This window comes from Eublepharis macularius, chromosome 2 (assembly GCF_028583425.1).
Source record: "Eublepharis macularius isolate TG4126 chromosome 2, MPM_Emac_v1.0, whole genome shotgun sequence".
Lineage (NCBI taxonomy): Eukaryota > Metazoa > Chordata > Lepidosauria > Squamata > Eublepharidae > Eublepharis > Eublepharis macularius.
This window is the reverse complement of record NC_072791.1, coordinates 45,871,295-45,883,523: the sequence shown is the minus strand read 5'-3', so window position 1 is coordinate 45,883,523 and position 12,229 is coordinate 45,871,295. Positions and strand designations below refer to the sequence as shown.

Genomic DNA, 12,229 nt, shown 5'->3' with positions numbered 1-12,229 from the left:
TGTGATCCCCAGGAGTTATTTTTCTGGGGACATGGGACTGCAGTTGGAAGGGTAGTGTGGCAAAGATCTCTTCCTTGAATTTGCTCTGTGATTGATTGCATCTAACCCATATGCCAGTATCTTCAGTGATGAAAGCTATACAGTTCCAGTGCTGTATGTTTGAATAAACTTTCTTTTGGTTCTGACATTTGTTTGTGTCTTCAGCTGAACTTTGAACCACCAGAGGATCCTGAGGAAAATTTGAGGTTGCAGCAGTTGCAGGCAGCAGCAACCCAATGGCAGCAGCATCCACAGCAGCGAGTGGGCTTCCAGTACCAGAGAATTATGCAAAAGCATGCACAGTTGCAACAAATTCTTCATCGTTATCAGCAGATCATACAACAACAACCACTTTTGCCTGTGAGTCATTAAAATAATAGGATTTGATTCCTACTTTCTGCTGCTTTACTGAAGTTGTTGCTGTGCTTTAAAGATGAGCATGATTATTCTTCATAATGGCAGGATTTGAGTACAGTGACAGCTTAGAGATCTACAAGATTTTGGGAGTATAAGCTTTCAAGAGTCAAAACTCCCTTCTTCAGATACCTTCAGATATTCTTTATAATGGTCTCTTATCTGTGTAGACCTTTGCCTGCTTTTTAAACATTAGCTTCTTGTTCTCTTCTTCAGATGTTACATTCCAACAGAAAGGTGGGGGGATTCATACTGCCGTTCTAGTTTGAAATGCATTATGTAGAAAGAATTCCTGTTTACTTCAATGGGACTTAAGCAATATGTTTAGGATCAGAGTGAAAACTACAGTAGTTTTTATGTTTGTTTTGTCACTTGCATGATTTTATTATATTGTTTTAACTTAGTGAGCCTTCTTGGGCAGGTATCTGGAGAGAGGGCTTAAATGTTTTCTAAATAAATGATAGACACTTCATGTGAGAGTAATGGGGTGGGGTGAGGAAAGTCATTTTCCCAGGCTCCAATGTATGGCTTCGCCATCAAAGCGCAGTAATAATTCAACAGTGACAATAGTCATTGTTTTGTTTAAGATGGTAGGTCTACGTTAAGATGGTAGATGCTACATTGACTAAATTAAAGACGTTCAAGTTTATAAAACCTAGCTTATGTGCCTTCATTATCACATTCTGTTTCACATAGACAATGTCAGCAGAGATGCAGCTACAGCATTACGAGACACAGCATAAAAAATTCCTACCACTTTATAAAGAGTGGGAACGTGAATTTCAGCAGTGGCAGGATCAGCTCCAGGCCTATCCTCACAAGGACCAGCTTCATGAATGCGAGAAACAGTGGAAGATGTGGCAGGGGCAGATGAAAGTCACTCAGAACCACTTGCAGGAGAAAGTGAAATCCCTTCGGAAGATGAACAGTCAATATACTGGGAGTACAACTGTTCCACCTCAGTTTTCTCCATATTCTCAAACTAGTCAAGGTGGGATGCCCATTATGCCCTCTACTTTGCCCTCAGCAACCCTGTCTGTGGCATCCACCGGGTTCTCTTCTGGCCCTCATGCATCTAATATATCTGTTCCCAAAGAATCTGGTCCTCAGAGCACCCAAATCACTGAAACTGCAAGGCCAACCGCATTTCCTTCCTCAGCTGCTTTCTCATTTAAATTAGCTGAGTCACCTGCCACTTCCCATACAACAGAGATGACCAGACCAGCTCTTCTTCCTACACCCACATCTCCTTATACATTTAAAGCAACAGAATCACCTGCCACCTCTCAGACAATGGATACGACCAGGACAGCTCTCCTTCCTACCCCTGCCCCTAGTTCTCTTTCATTTAAAATGACTGATTCTTCTGGCACTTCCCAGGCCATGGAGACAGGCAGAACAGCTCTCCTTCCTACCCCTGCCTCTGCTTCCTTTTCATTTAAATTGACTGAGTCACCTACCACCTCCCAGGCCATTGAGACAGCCAGGCCTGCTCTACTTCCTACCCCTGCCGCTGCTTCCTTTTCATTTAAATTGACTGATTCACCTACCACCTCCCAAGCCATCGAGACAGCCAGGCCTCCTCTACTTCCTACTCCTGCCCCTTCTTCTTTTTCTTATAAAGCTTCAGATTCATCTACCACTTTGCCTTACCACTCAAATGTTATGTCATCTGCTAGTTCTTCTGACCAAGGCAGTTCTTGCGTTCCTCTGGGCAAACAAGCAATGCCATTTGGTTCTGTCTCATCTGAACTAGGCTCCGCTGAAGGAAAGCTCCCTTCTACAATGTCCTCGTCATCTGTAGCCACCACCACCACCACCACCACCACCACCTATCAGAACAAACCAGTGAGATCAGCTGGGTTTCCTGAATCTCCCAGAGGGCCTTGCTTTGATGGTCCCAGGGGTCCAAGGTAGTTTTTTTCCTCCTTTATAGTTCTCACACACTGTTGTACAACTGTGTAGCAGAAAGACTGTTAGCTTTATTTTAAATATAGTTTTACAATATTTAGCACTGTAGAGATGAAACAGTGTGAATTTGCTTGTCCGCATTGTAATGATCACTGCCCACCAGTGAGCTCCCTTTTTGGTCATGTGACTTATAATGATGTCAACTTGTACATATCAAACAAATATTTATTCCTTCTGGACTGAAATGTATTGTGTATTATAGTCTTTAACAATATGTAGCACAGGCCCGTTTGTCCTACTAAGACCAATTGCAAGTGTGCTCATGTGTGTAGGGCTACATCTTTAATGTTTTTCTGCAGGGTGATCAAGAGCAATTTGCAGGACATCCAGTACTTTCTTGAAGTTGGTGTCCTTTTATCAGAATTACTGCTTTCATGTAGCAAAGCAACAAAAATTCTTCCCCATAAATACCTTGATTTAAGGGTGATCTAAGGGCCAGACTACATGTCATGTGAGTGATTAGATCTTCTGAAATTTTTATTTTTACTAAACGCAGGTACAAGATGGAGTGTGGGCTAGAGGAGGGCTTTGAATTGTGTCTGAGCTGTGATACTGGTGGAGAGGGTATTTTACCCTTTTCCTGCTATGTTTCTGATATAAATGACAGTGTTCATAGATCTTAATATTTTCCTTTGTTGTACCAAGACAAACATTCAGATATCAGAACCTCGAGTCTCAGATGAGCTGCTTGATTGTTACTTTCTGTGGTCTTGTTTGTAAAACAACTTTTCTCATCTAATGCATAAATAGAGTATAAGGGTACATTGTTAAAAAGTGGCTGTTCACATATATAACCTGTTCTTGTCTCTTGTCTTAACTATTTTCCCTCACCTCATGTGATGTCTTTCTGTACTTGATTAACATAAACTTTAAAAAAATTCTGTATAGAAAATAGCCAATAGTTTTCTAAACTGAATCATTTTAATCAAAGTTGTCTATATTTAAAATTCTTTCGGAAATTCTAAACTTCTGTGTTCTTTAACTGTGGAATCGGGCATACATTTGTTTGGGGATGTGGTCTGAGAGGGAGGGAGTTTCACAGTCACACAGACCTGTGTTTGTCCTCATTTCTGCTTTCCTCACCAACCAAAATGACACCTGATCCAGCAGAATACTGCATTTTGAATCTCCTTGAACAGATTAATGTAGCATTCTGCTGGGTCAGATGTTCTTTTCCATCTAAGAGGATGGAGCATGAGGGTAGGAACCCAAGACTCACTCTTTGTCAGGCTTCATTCAGGAAGCAACATTTGACTAGGCTTTGGGCTTCTTCTGTCACATACTATGCTAACCCTGTTTTGTTGAGTTTATCTATATGTATGTTATGTAAGTCATTTCAAGTTTTCTTGTTATTATCATGGATCATTATTACTTCATGAGGCTTGAATTTGGCAGATTCTTAAATTGTCTTACTTGGATTTATTTGTTGTTTATGAGATTTTATACCCCTTCAGAGTCCTGCTCAAATAAAATGTCTCTTTCTGAACACAGATTTGATGGACCACGAGGAAGGAACTTTGAGAGATTTGAAACTCCAAGACAGAGAGGGCCCCATTTTCAAGGCCAACGTTTAGAAGGGCCAAGGCCAAGGCTTCAAAATCAGCACATGGATGGATCTTCCAGCAAACAAGGGGCAATCCCCCGAGGTCCAGCAGCAGCATTTTATTCTCCTCCAAGCACATCACAAACGCAGGCTTCCCAATCAAGTGGACCACGGTGGCGTGGGTCCACGCCTATGTTAGGACAGCAGCATCCTCAAGCAGACAGTAATGATCCTTTCAGTGATGTGGGAAGCAGTCAGGCAGTGGAGGTTCATTCTAAACCTCCACTAGATAGAAAAAATTCTGGTCCACTTCAGCCAGGTAAAGGCCCGTCTAATGTACACCAAAATACATCCAGAATAGATGGCAAAGAAGTAACATCAGAAGCAAAAAAATGGAGCACCTCAGAGTCTGGGCTGCAGACAGAAGCATCCAAAGCAGCTGCTCATCCATCATCAGTTTCTACTCATCCTCCAAAACCAGGAGGGAAGAAAACATTGCTACCTACTCCCGGACTAGGAAATAAAGACTTGAACTCCACAGACAGTAAATTGACTTCATCTGAAAATAATCAGAACAAGGAATCATCTAAACTGGACAACAGAGCAAGGACACAAATTAAGCCTGGAGATAATCAAGCAAAAGGACCAGCTGGTAGAGGCAGGGGCCAGAGTAGAATAGAAGATACTAGAGGTAGAGGCCAGCCCCGACTAGAAAATGCCAGGGGGAGGGGAATGCAGGGTAGAGGTAGAGGTCAGACTAGAGACATACCTGGCAGAGGCTTAAATAGTGGGTCAGAAATCCACGAGAAGCTGCCAGAGGGACAGTCAGGCAGCTGGGAAACAGGAAAGCAGGAGAGAGTACAGGGTCGGCGATCCAGGAGTCAAGACAGAGGGTTGCCAGCTAGAGATAGAGAGTCAGGTAATCGGATGGGCAGCAGAGAGAGAGGCCGTCCAAGTAGCCGGGAGAGAGAATCAGTCAGACGGCCTAGTAGCCGGGAGAGGGGACTGGATCGGCAAGCAAGTAACCGGGAAAGGGGCCCCAGCCGAAGAGCTGGTAGCAGAGAGAGAGGCCCAGATCGACGACCTACTAGCCGAGACAGAGACCCAGTCAGAAGGCCTGGTAGCCAGGAAAGGGAGCCTCGTAGGCATGATGTAGGCCTTGGAGGCAATACTGAAAATTTACCTCCATTTCGTGAGGAACCACACAGGCCTCCGTGGGCTTATGGGGATTCAGGCATAGACGAAAGACATCCATTTGAATACAGAGATGTTCCTCCATTAGAGCGCAGACGATTGGAGGATTGGGAAAATGACAGATACTGGCCTGATCGTGACCGCCGATATCGTGATGATCCTCCTGATCCATATGAGAGAGATGATTCAATAGCACATCGTCGTCCATTGCCCCCTCTTTCACCTCTCCCTCCTCTTCCTCCTTTACCTCCATTGTCTGCTGACCTTGACAGACGAGATCCATTTTGGGATGACTGGGAGAGGCCAACAGTTAGAGAGAGGGAGATGGACAGAGATCTAGACAGGATCAGAAGACCTTTGGATGTATATGATCGTGAATTTGAAAGAAACTGGGACAGAGATTACATAAGACCACTGGGTGACAGAGATACACTGAGTCGTGATCTAGACATACCCCCTCTCCCACCTTTGCCTCCCCTTCCGCCACTTCCTCCTTTGGACAGGTATCGTGAAGAGCGATGGCTGGAGGACAGAGACAAAGATTTCTTCGACCGCGATCCAAGAGACAGAGGGGAACTCAGAATCAGAGAGTACCCAGATACATGGAGGGAGCCATCTGATTTTCCTCCTGACAGGAATGATTGGGAGAGGAAAAGACTTTCAGACAAGTGGTATCCAGAGGACATGGATAGATTTCCATCTTTAGTGGATCATCTGGAACCGCCACCTCTGCCACCACTCTCATCTGACATACTGAGAGAAGAGCCAAATTCAGCTTCTGACCAGTCACTAGGAGGAGTAATGGTCCTTAGTCAAAGGCAACATGAAATAATCTTGAAGGCTGCCCAGGAGCTGAAAATGCTAAGGTGAGCTGGTTGCTCTTGTTGTTTATCATAGAAAAACTCTTTTCCCCCAGTCCATAATAACAACTGTTCCTCTTTCTTCCTTCCATCCCAGAACATTAACTAAAATCATGGTGCTACTCAAAATAGATAAGAGAGAAAACTTCTGGGTACCTTAATTGACGATGATTACTGTTATCCCGGGATCTGGGCTGAGCAGAAGAACCATGCTCATGCAGACCTGCAGTATTTTTAGAGGCAAGGGGGGCACTATGGAAGGAAGAAGTCTGTAGAAATGATTGGTTGATCATTGATCTTTCATGTTTCATGGAGAAAAGTCATTTTCTCTCCTGATTCATATGGAAAGTAATGCTAGAAGAGTTCAGAGGACAGCTATTGCCTCCCCTATGAATTATCATTCATTGTGATGCCTCCTTGTGAATGGATGAAGCAAAATCAAGGATTCGGTTGTAAAAGCAGACTTTCTTCACATACAGCAAATAATGCAGAAGTCCCATTTCTGTTTTAATATAAATGAATAGCTGAAAACCATCCTCTGAAACATTGAACTGTATTCAGATTATGTGCTCTACAATGCCATGTCCTGCCTATGCATTAGATTCTCTGTAAGTCAGTTGATGTGTCTTGACATAGTCTTGTTTGCTTGATAATAGAGATAGGAGAAATAATGGAAATATGGAGATTTTTAAAAATCTGTATGTTCCTGTGGTAGAATGTTTTTGCCACTTACTGGGTTCGTTTGTGTATATTAAGATTCTGATCTGAAGGGTTTCTTAGTGAGGACTACAATTTTTCTTTCTTTCAGAACCAAGTTCATATTCTCAGAAACAGTAACAATTACTTTTAGGTGAGGGTATAAAGAAATGCATCTTGGGGGATGAGTGCAAAGTGTTGGCAGCTCATTTTTGGCACTAATTTGCCAAATTTGGTAGATTGTATATTTTATTGATGTCAGTATGGATTCTTAAAAGAGATACTTATATGGCAAATGCTGTATTTCTTGGCTCTTCAGAGAACAGAAAGAACAGATGCAGAAGATGCAAGATTTTGTTCCTGAGCATGATCTGCCACCACAGGAAATGGTTCGAGTGCAAAATACAGCAGCTCCTAGGCAGGAGAGCTTTCAGGTAAGTTAACTGCCAAGGATTTACTGTGTGGGTGTAAATTTGTTGTATTGTGCATGTGTATTTGTTTTGAAGAGTTATTATTTTTTCCTCCAGAAAATAAGCTCAAAGTTGGTTTGACTGCTGACATAAATCATTGTCAACAAAACCAGAATTCTCTATTAACATAATACCATCAACAATCAAATAAAAACACAAGGCAGCTAAAACTGAAAGCTACTTGTATCCCAGTAAAAAAGTTATGCCTGGCTTAATAAATATGTTTTGTATGGGCTTCCTAATTGATTGTAAAGTTCGAATGTTTGTAAACTTCTCCACCTAGATCAACTGTAGGGATAAGTCCATGTGAGAGAAGGAGCATCCTGTCCTGCACTCCCTGACACAGTTTCTATAAATAAAGCAACACCCTGGCTACTAAAATCTTGTAATGACCACATAAAAGAGCCCTTGATGTCTACCATAAATCAGTCACTAACTCAAGGCAACTTCCCTCAGCCTCTCAAAGAGGCAGTCATTTGCCCACAACTTTAAGAAACATCCTTAGACAATAATGATGTAGCCAATTTTCACCCAGTCTCTAATTTGCTGTTTCTGGGCAAAGTGGTTGAGAGAGCAGTAGCTGACCAATTTCAGGCCTTCTTGGATAATTCTTGTGCTCTGGGCCCTTTTCAATCTGGTTTTAGGCCAGGCTATGTGACAGAGACAGCTCTAGTTGATTACCTCCTTCTGAAAGTAGACAAAGGCCATGCTTCATTGTTGCTTCTTCTGGATCTATCTGCACCCTTTGTTACAGTAGACCATGCCATCCTGTTGAAACGTTTGCAGGCAGAAGTAGGTATCAAGGGATGCATCATGGACTAGAGCCAGTTTTGTGTAGTGGTTATGAACAGGGGACTGTAATCTGGAGAGCCGGGTTTGATTCCCCACTCCTCCACTTGAAGCCAGCTGGGTGACCTTGGGCTAGTCACAGATCTCTGGAGCTCTCTCAGCCCCACCCACCTCACAAGGTGTTTTGTTGTGGGGATAATGATAACATACTTTGTAAACCGCTCTGAGTGGACATTAAGTTGTCCTGAAGGGTGGTATATAAATTTTTAGTAGTAGTAGTATTTTAAATTGTTCCTCGTAGGACAAACTCAAAGGATTGCTATTGGAGAGCAGCTGTCCTCAGAGTGGGAATTATCTTGTGGGGTTCTGTAAGGTACAATCTTATCCCCCACATTATTCGACCTTTATGTAAAGCCTTTAGTAGAAATCATTCATAGATGTGGCAGTGGATGTCATCAGTATGCAGATGATACCCAGCTCTATGTCTCATTATACAAATCCCCTGGTGATGCTGTAGAGGTACTGAGTCGCTGCTTGACAGCTGTTGTCAAATGACTGAAAACAAACAAATTGAAATTGAACCCAGAGAAAATCAAAGTGATGCTGGTTGGAAAAGCAGAGATCTTGAAAGACATTCTGCTTCTAACCTTTGATGGGGTCCAGTTGATCCTGGCTGACTTAGTGAAAAGCCTAGAGGTTATACTGGATCCAACACTGCTGCGAGTAAATGCAGTGGCAAAAAAGGCCTTCTCCCAACTTAGACTAGCCTGGAAGATGTCCCCCTACCATGACATGGCTAATCTGGCTACTTGGATTCATACCACAGTAATGAGTCTAGACTACTGTAATTTGCTCTACATAGGTCTCCCCTCACAATCAACTCAGATACTCCGGCTGGTGCAAAACACTTCAGCTCATTTACTTTCAGGAGCAAAAGGGAGCATGCATATCATTCCCATTATGCAGTCACTCCATTTGCTATTATCACTTAAAAGACTCAATTCATGACTATTACATTCAAAGCCCTTTATAGCCTAGGCCCCACACATTTTAGAACTGCCTCTCTCCCTATATTCCACCATGGCAGCTTTGCTTATCTGAACAGGGCCTTCTGCAGATGCCACCCTGAAGTTGGGCTAAATCAACAACTGCCAGTGTAATGTGCTTTCTCTGTGGTAGCCCACACTTTGTGGAATGGCTTGCCTGAGGAGGTCAGGAAAGCTCCCACTTTCCTGGCTTTCTGCAAACTATGCAAAACAGAATTATTCAAGAGGGCTTTCTACCCAAATTACAGGGCTGTGTCATAAGAAAAAGGAACAGGTAAGGGTAAGGAATATGGACTATAGGTATTGGATACTATCTGCAGATGTAGATACACTCCTATTGTGTAGTTTGACGTTGCTAACAATGTCACGTTAATCACTTACGCTTTAATTCAGAAAGGGCTCATCTATGCATGTATCGTTTTTCTTTGAATGTCCCAACTGCTGATCATATTGGATTTTTACTGTGAATGTCCTAGTTATTGAATGACCTAGTTATTGATTATATTATATTCATCTACAGATTCACTTGCAGTATGTAATCATCCTTGGATCTCAGTAAGAAAGGCAGACTGTAAATAAACAACAACAACAATAATAATTTTAACATCCACCACTTTGGGGAAATGCCAATTTCATCTGTAGCCTTGTTGACTTGACCTGGCTCTGAGAGAACCAGGTAGGAAGCTGCTTTGGACAAACACATTGAGTAAGGTCATTTGGGTCCAAAAAGTATAGACGTTAGATATTTATTATCTGTGAGTCTGCCTTTCTCACTGAGACTCAAAGCAGGATTACGCAGTGTAAATCAGTGTATGTCAATAGGATGGGGCATCAAATAAGCAGTGTAACAGGAAGTAGAATTGCAGAAATTAAAACCAAGTAAAAATCTGGAACAAAGCTGAAACAAATCATAAGTATTAGCATGACATATTAACTGATGCAAATATTACATAATACATACAGCAACAGATAGTATGTACTATTCACAGTAGTATAGTCCACAGTTTCTTTCCCTTTATTAAAGTATTCTTCTAGAATCATTCCATTATCATAAAACCATATTACCATAGAAACTGTATGGAGCAAGTATGTTTTGAAAAATAGCTTAGATATATTTACCCTTCTCTACCACTGAACATCCCCCCAAAGGTACATTAGGTTACATTTTAGGACTATTAAATGTTTCCTTTTATCTAGCCCTCTTCTGAAATGCCGCCTGAAATACCACTAGAGGAACAGCCAATTAAACCATCTCCAGCTGTAATTATAAAGCCACCAGTTTTGTTTCGGAAGCCTACCCCAACAACAAAAGCATCCACACCTGTAGCAAAGCTTTCTGCCCCAGCTGTGAGGCTACCTGTTCCAGCTGCAAAAGTCCCTCTTCCCATGGCCAGGCCACCAGGTCCACCAATGCAGCCAGATGCTCCAGTTCCCATTTCAACTTCAGCAGCTACTCAAGTTTCAGCTCCGGTGGTAAAATCATCACCTGCTACAAACCAAGAGCGTTGGGATGAAGATTCTTTCCATGGACTTTGGGATACCAGTGAAGATAAAGGAATAAAATCAGAGTATGACTTAGCTAAATTGGAGCCTTCACCAATCCCAACATGTGTTGCATCAGGTATGCCACAAATTTCCAAGCCACCCGTTATTCATCAAACTGTCGACTACGGACATGGGCATGGCCATGGTCAAGGTGAGAACTGTTAATATTATTAAAACATTCATTATGCCTGTTACATAAAGGAAACAAGGGCTTCTATCTTCAGAGCAATACGCTGGAGTGTATTCTCTGCATTGTAAATGAGCTGCTGAAGGCACCTTTATGTAAAATATTTTTTTTTTAAAAAGGTCTCAAAATCTCATCCTACCTGCTAGAAGAAGGAACTTTTATAGACCTTCTGGCCTGAGTTCTGCCTGGTTTGATGTTGGAATAAAATAAAGATTTATAAAATCATGAACAGCTAGAGCAAATGAATAGAAATGTTTACCCTTCCTGTGTAATGCTGGAACTTGGAGTAATCTGATTAAATATATTCAGGACTAACAAAAGAAAGTGTCCCTTTATAGAATGCATAACTAATGTATGAAGTTTTAAGGCATTGTTTCTCAAACTGGAGTCTAAGGAACCCTGGTGTCTGCAAGAAAGTATTCCAGGGGATCCGAGAGTCCTCTGGAAGGTTGAGTGGCTGAGCACTTCTCATTCTCTGCCATGGCGGAGGGACCATGACTCAGTGGTAGAGCATCTGCTTGGCATGTAGAAGGTCCCTTTAATTTAAAAGGATTGGATAATAGGTGATGTGAAAGGCTTGCACCTGAGATTCTGGATAGCCTGAAACCTTGGAGTGCTGCTGTCAGTCCAAGTAGACAATATTAACCTTGATGGACCAATGGTCTGAGTCAATATAAGCCAGCTTCATATGTTCATTTGTATCTGGCTAACATAAAAATGAAACATCTTAGTTTTCTGCAAATGAGGGCAGGGACTCTCCACCCCAGAGAAGGAGGACTGAATCAACTTCCCCCCTATTTTGTGTTAGCTGAGTGCAAACAGAGCAGAGAAGTTACGCTGTGCTGATTAAAGAGGCAAAAAGTTTATTTGAGGAAATACATACTTGATAGTAAAGAAGGAGAGATAGGGATAGATTCCTTGCTATCTGACTACATCTTGTAGAGAGAATGAATAAGGCAGGAGAGAGAAGAAGCAGGATATTGCCCTGTTTAGCCCAATAGGAGACAAGACAATGACCCCCAGGAAACAAGAGAGATGCTGCTCTCACTGTCCTAACTAAGTGATCCTTGCTGCCCCCTGCATAGAAGGCTCATCTTCCCTTCTTGCTGCTGCAGTACACCAAACATTGCAATTTCCAACACCCCTTCTCAATGTCTAGTGTACAAAGTCCACAAAGTTTAGTCTTTCACGTAGACTTTGAAACTTCTCTTTGGCGTGGCTTGGTGAGAACGTCTGCTATCATTTCTTCTGTGGGTCAGTACTGTAGCTCAACAAGCCCTTCTTGCATATTCCTCACAGTGTGATTCTTTATGTCAATATGCTTGGTTCTTGATCCAATTCTTTCTGTAATTGCAAGTTTTGTGTGAGATTGATTATCTTCAAAAAGTTGTATAGGTTTGTGTTCATCTATCCCAAAGTCTTCTAACAGTTGTAGAATCCACTTGAGTTCTTGGCATGCTTCTGCTGCTGATATG

The 12,229-nt window shown here is 42.1% G+C and overlaps 1 protein-coding gene across 3 annotated transcripts in view; it reads left to right on the top strand.

Moving 5' to 3' along the window:
• YLPM1 (YLP motif containing 1) overlaps positions 1-12,229 on the top strand; it is a 70,089-nt gene that overhangs the window by 20,668 nt on the left and 37,192 nt on the right. For 2 of the 3 annotated variants that reach the window (XM_054970827.1, XM_054970826.1), the window contains exons 3-7: positions 205-399; positions 1,150-2,366; positions 3,916-6,027; positions 7,037-7,151; positions 10,220-10,718. In XM_054970827.1, the coding sequence (XP_054826802.1) occupies positions 205-399; positions 1,150-2,366; positions 3,916-6,027; positions 7,037-7,151; positions 10,220-10,718 (4,138 nt within the window). The remainder of the gene's footprint in view (positions 1-204; positions 400-1,149; positions 2,367-3,915; positions 6,028-7,036; positions 7,152-10,219; positions 10,719-12,229) is intronic. The other variant, XM_054970828.1, reaches the window with a different exon arrangement.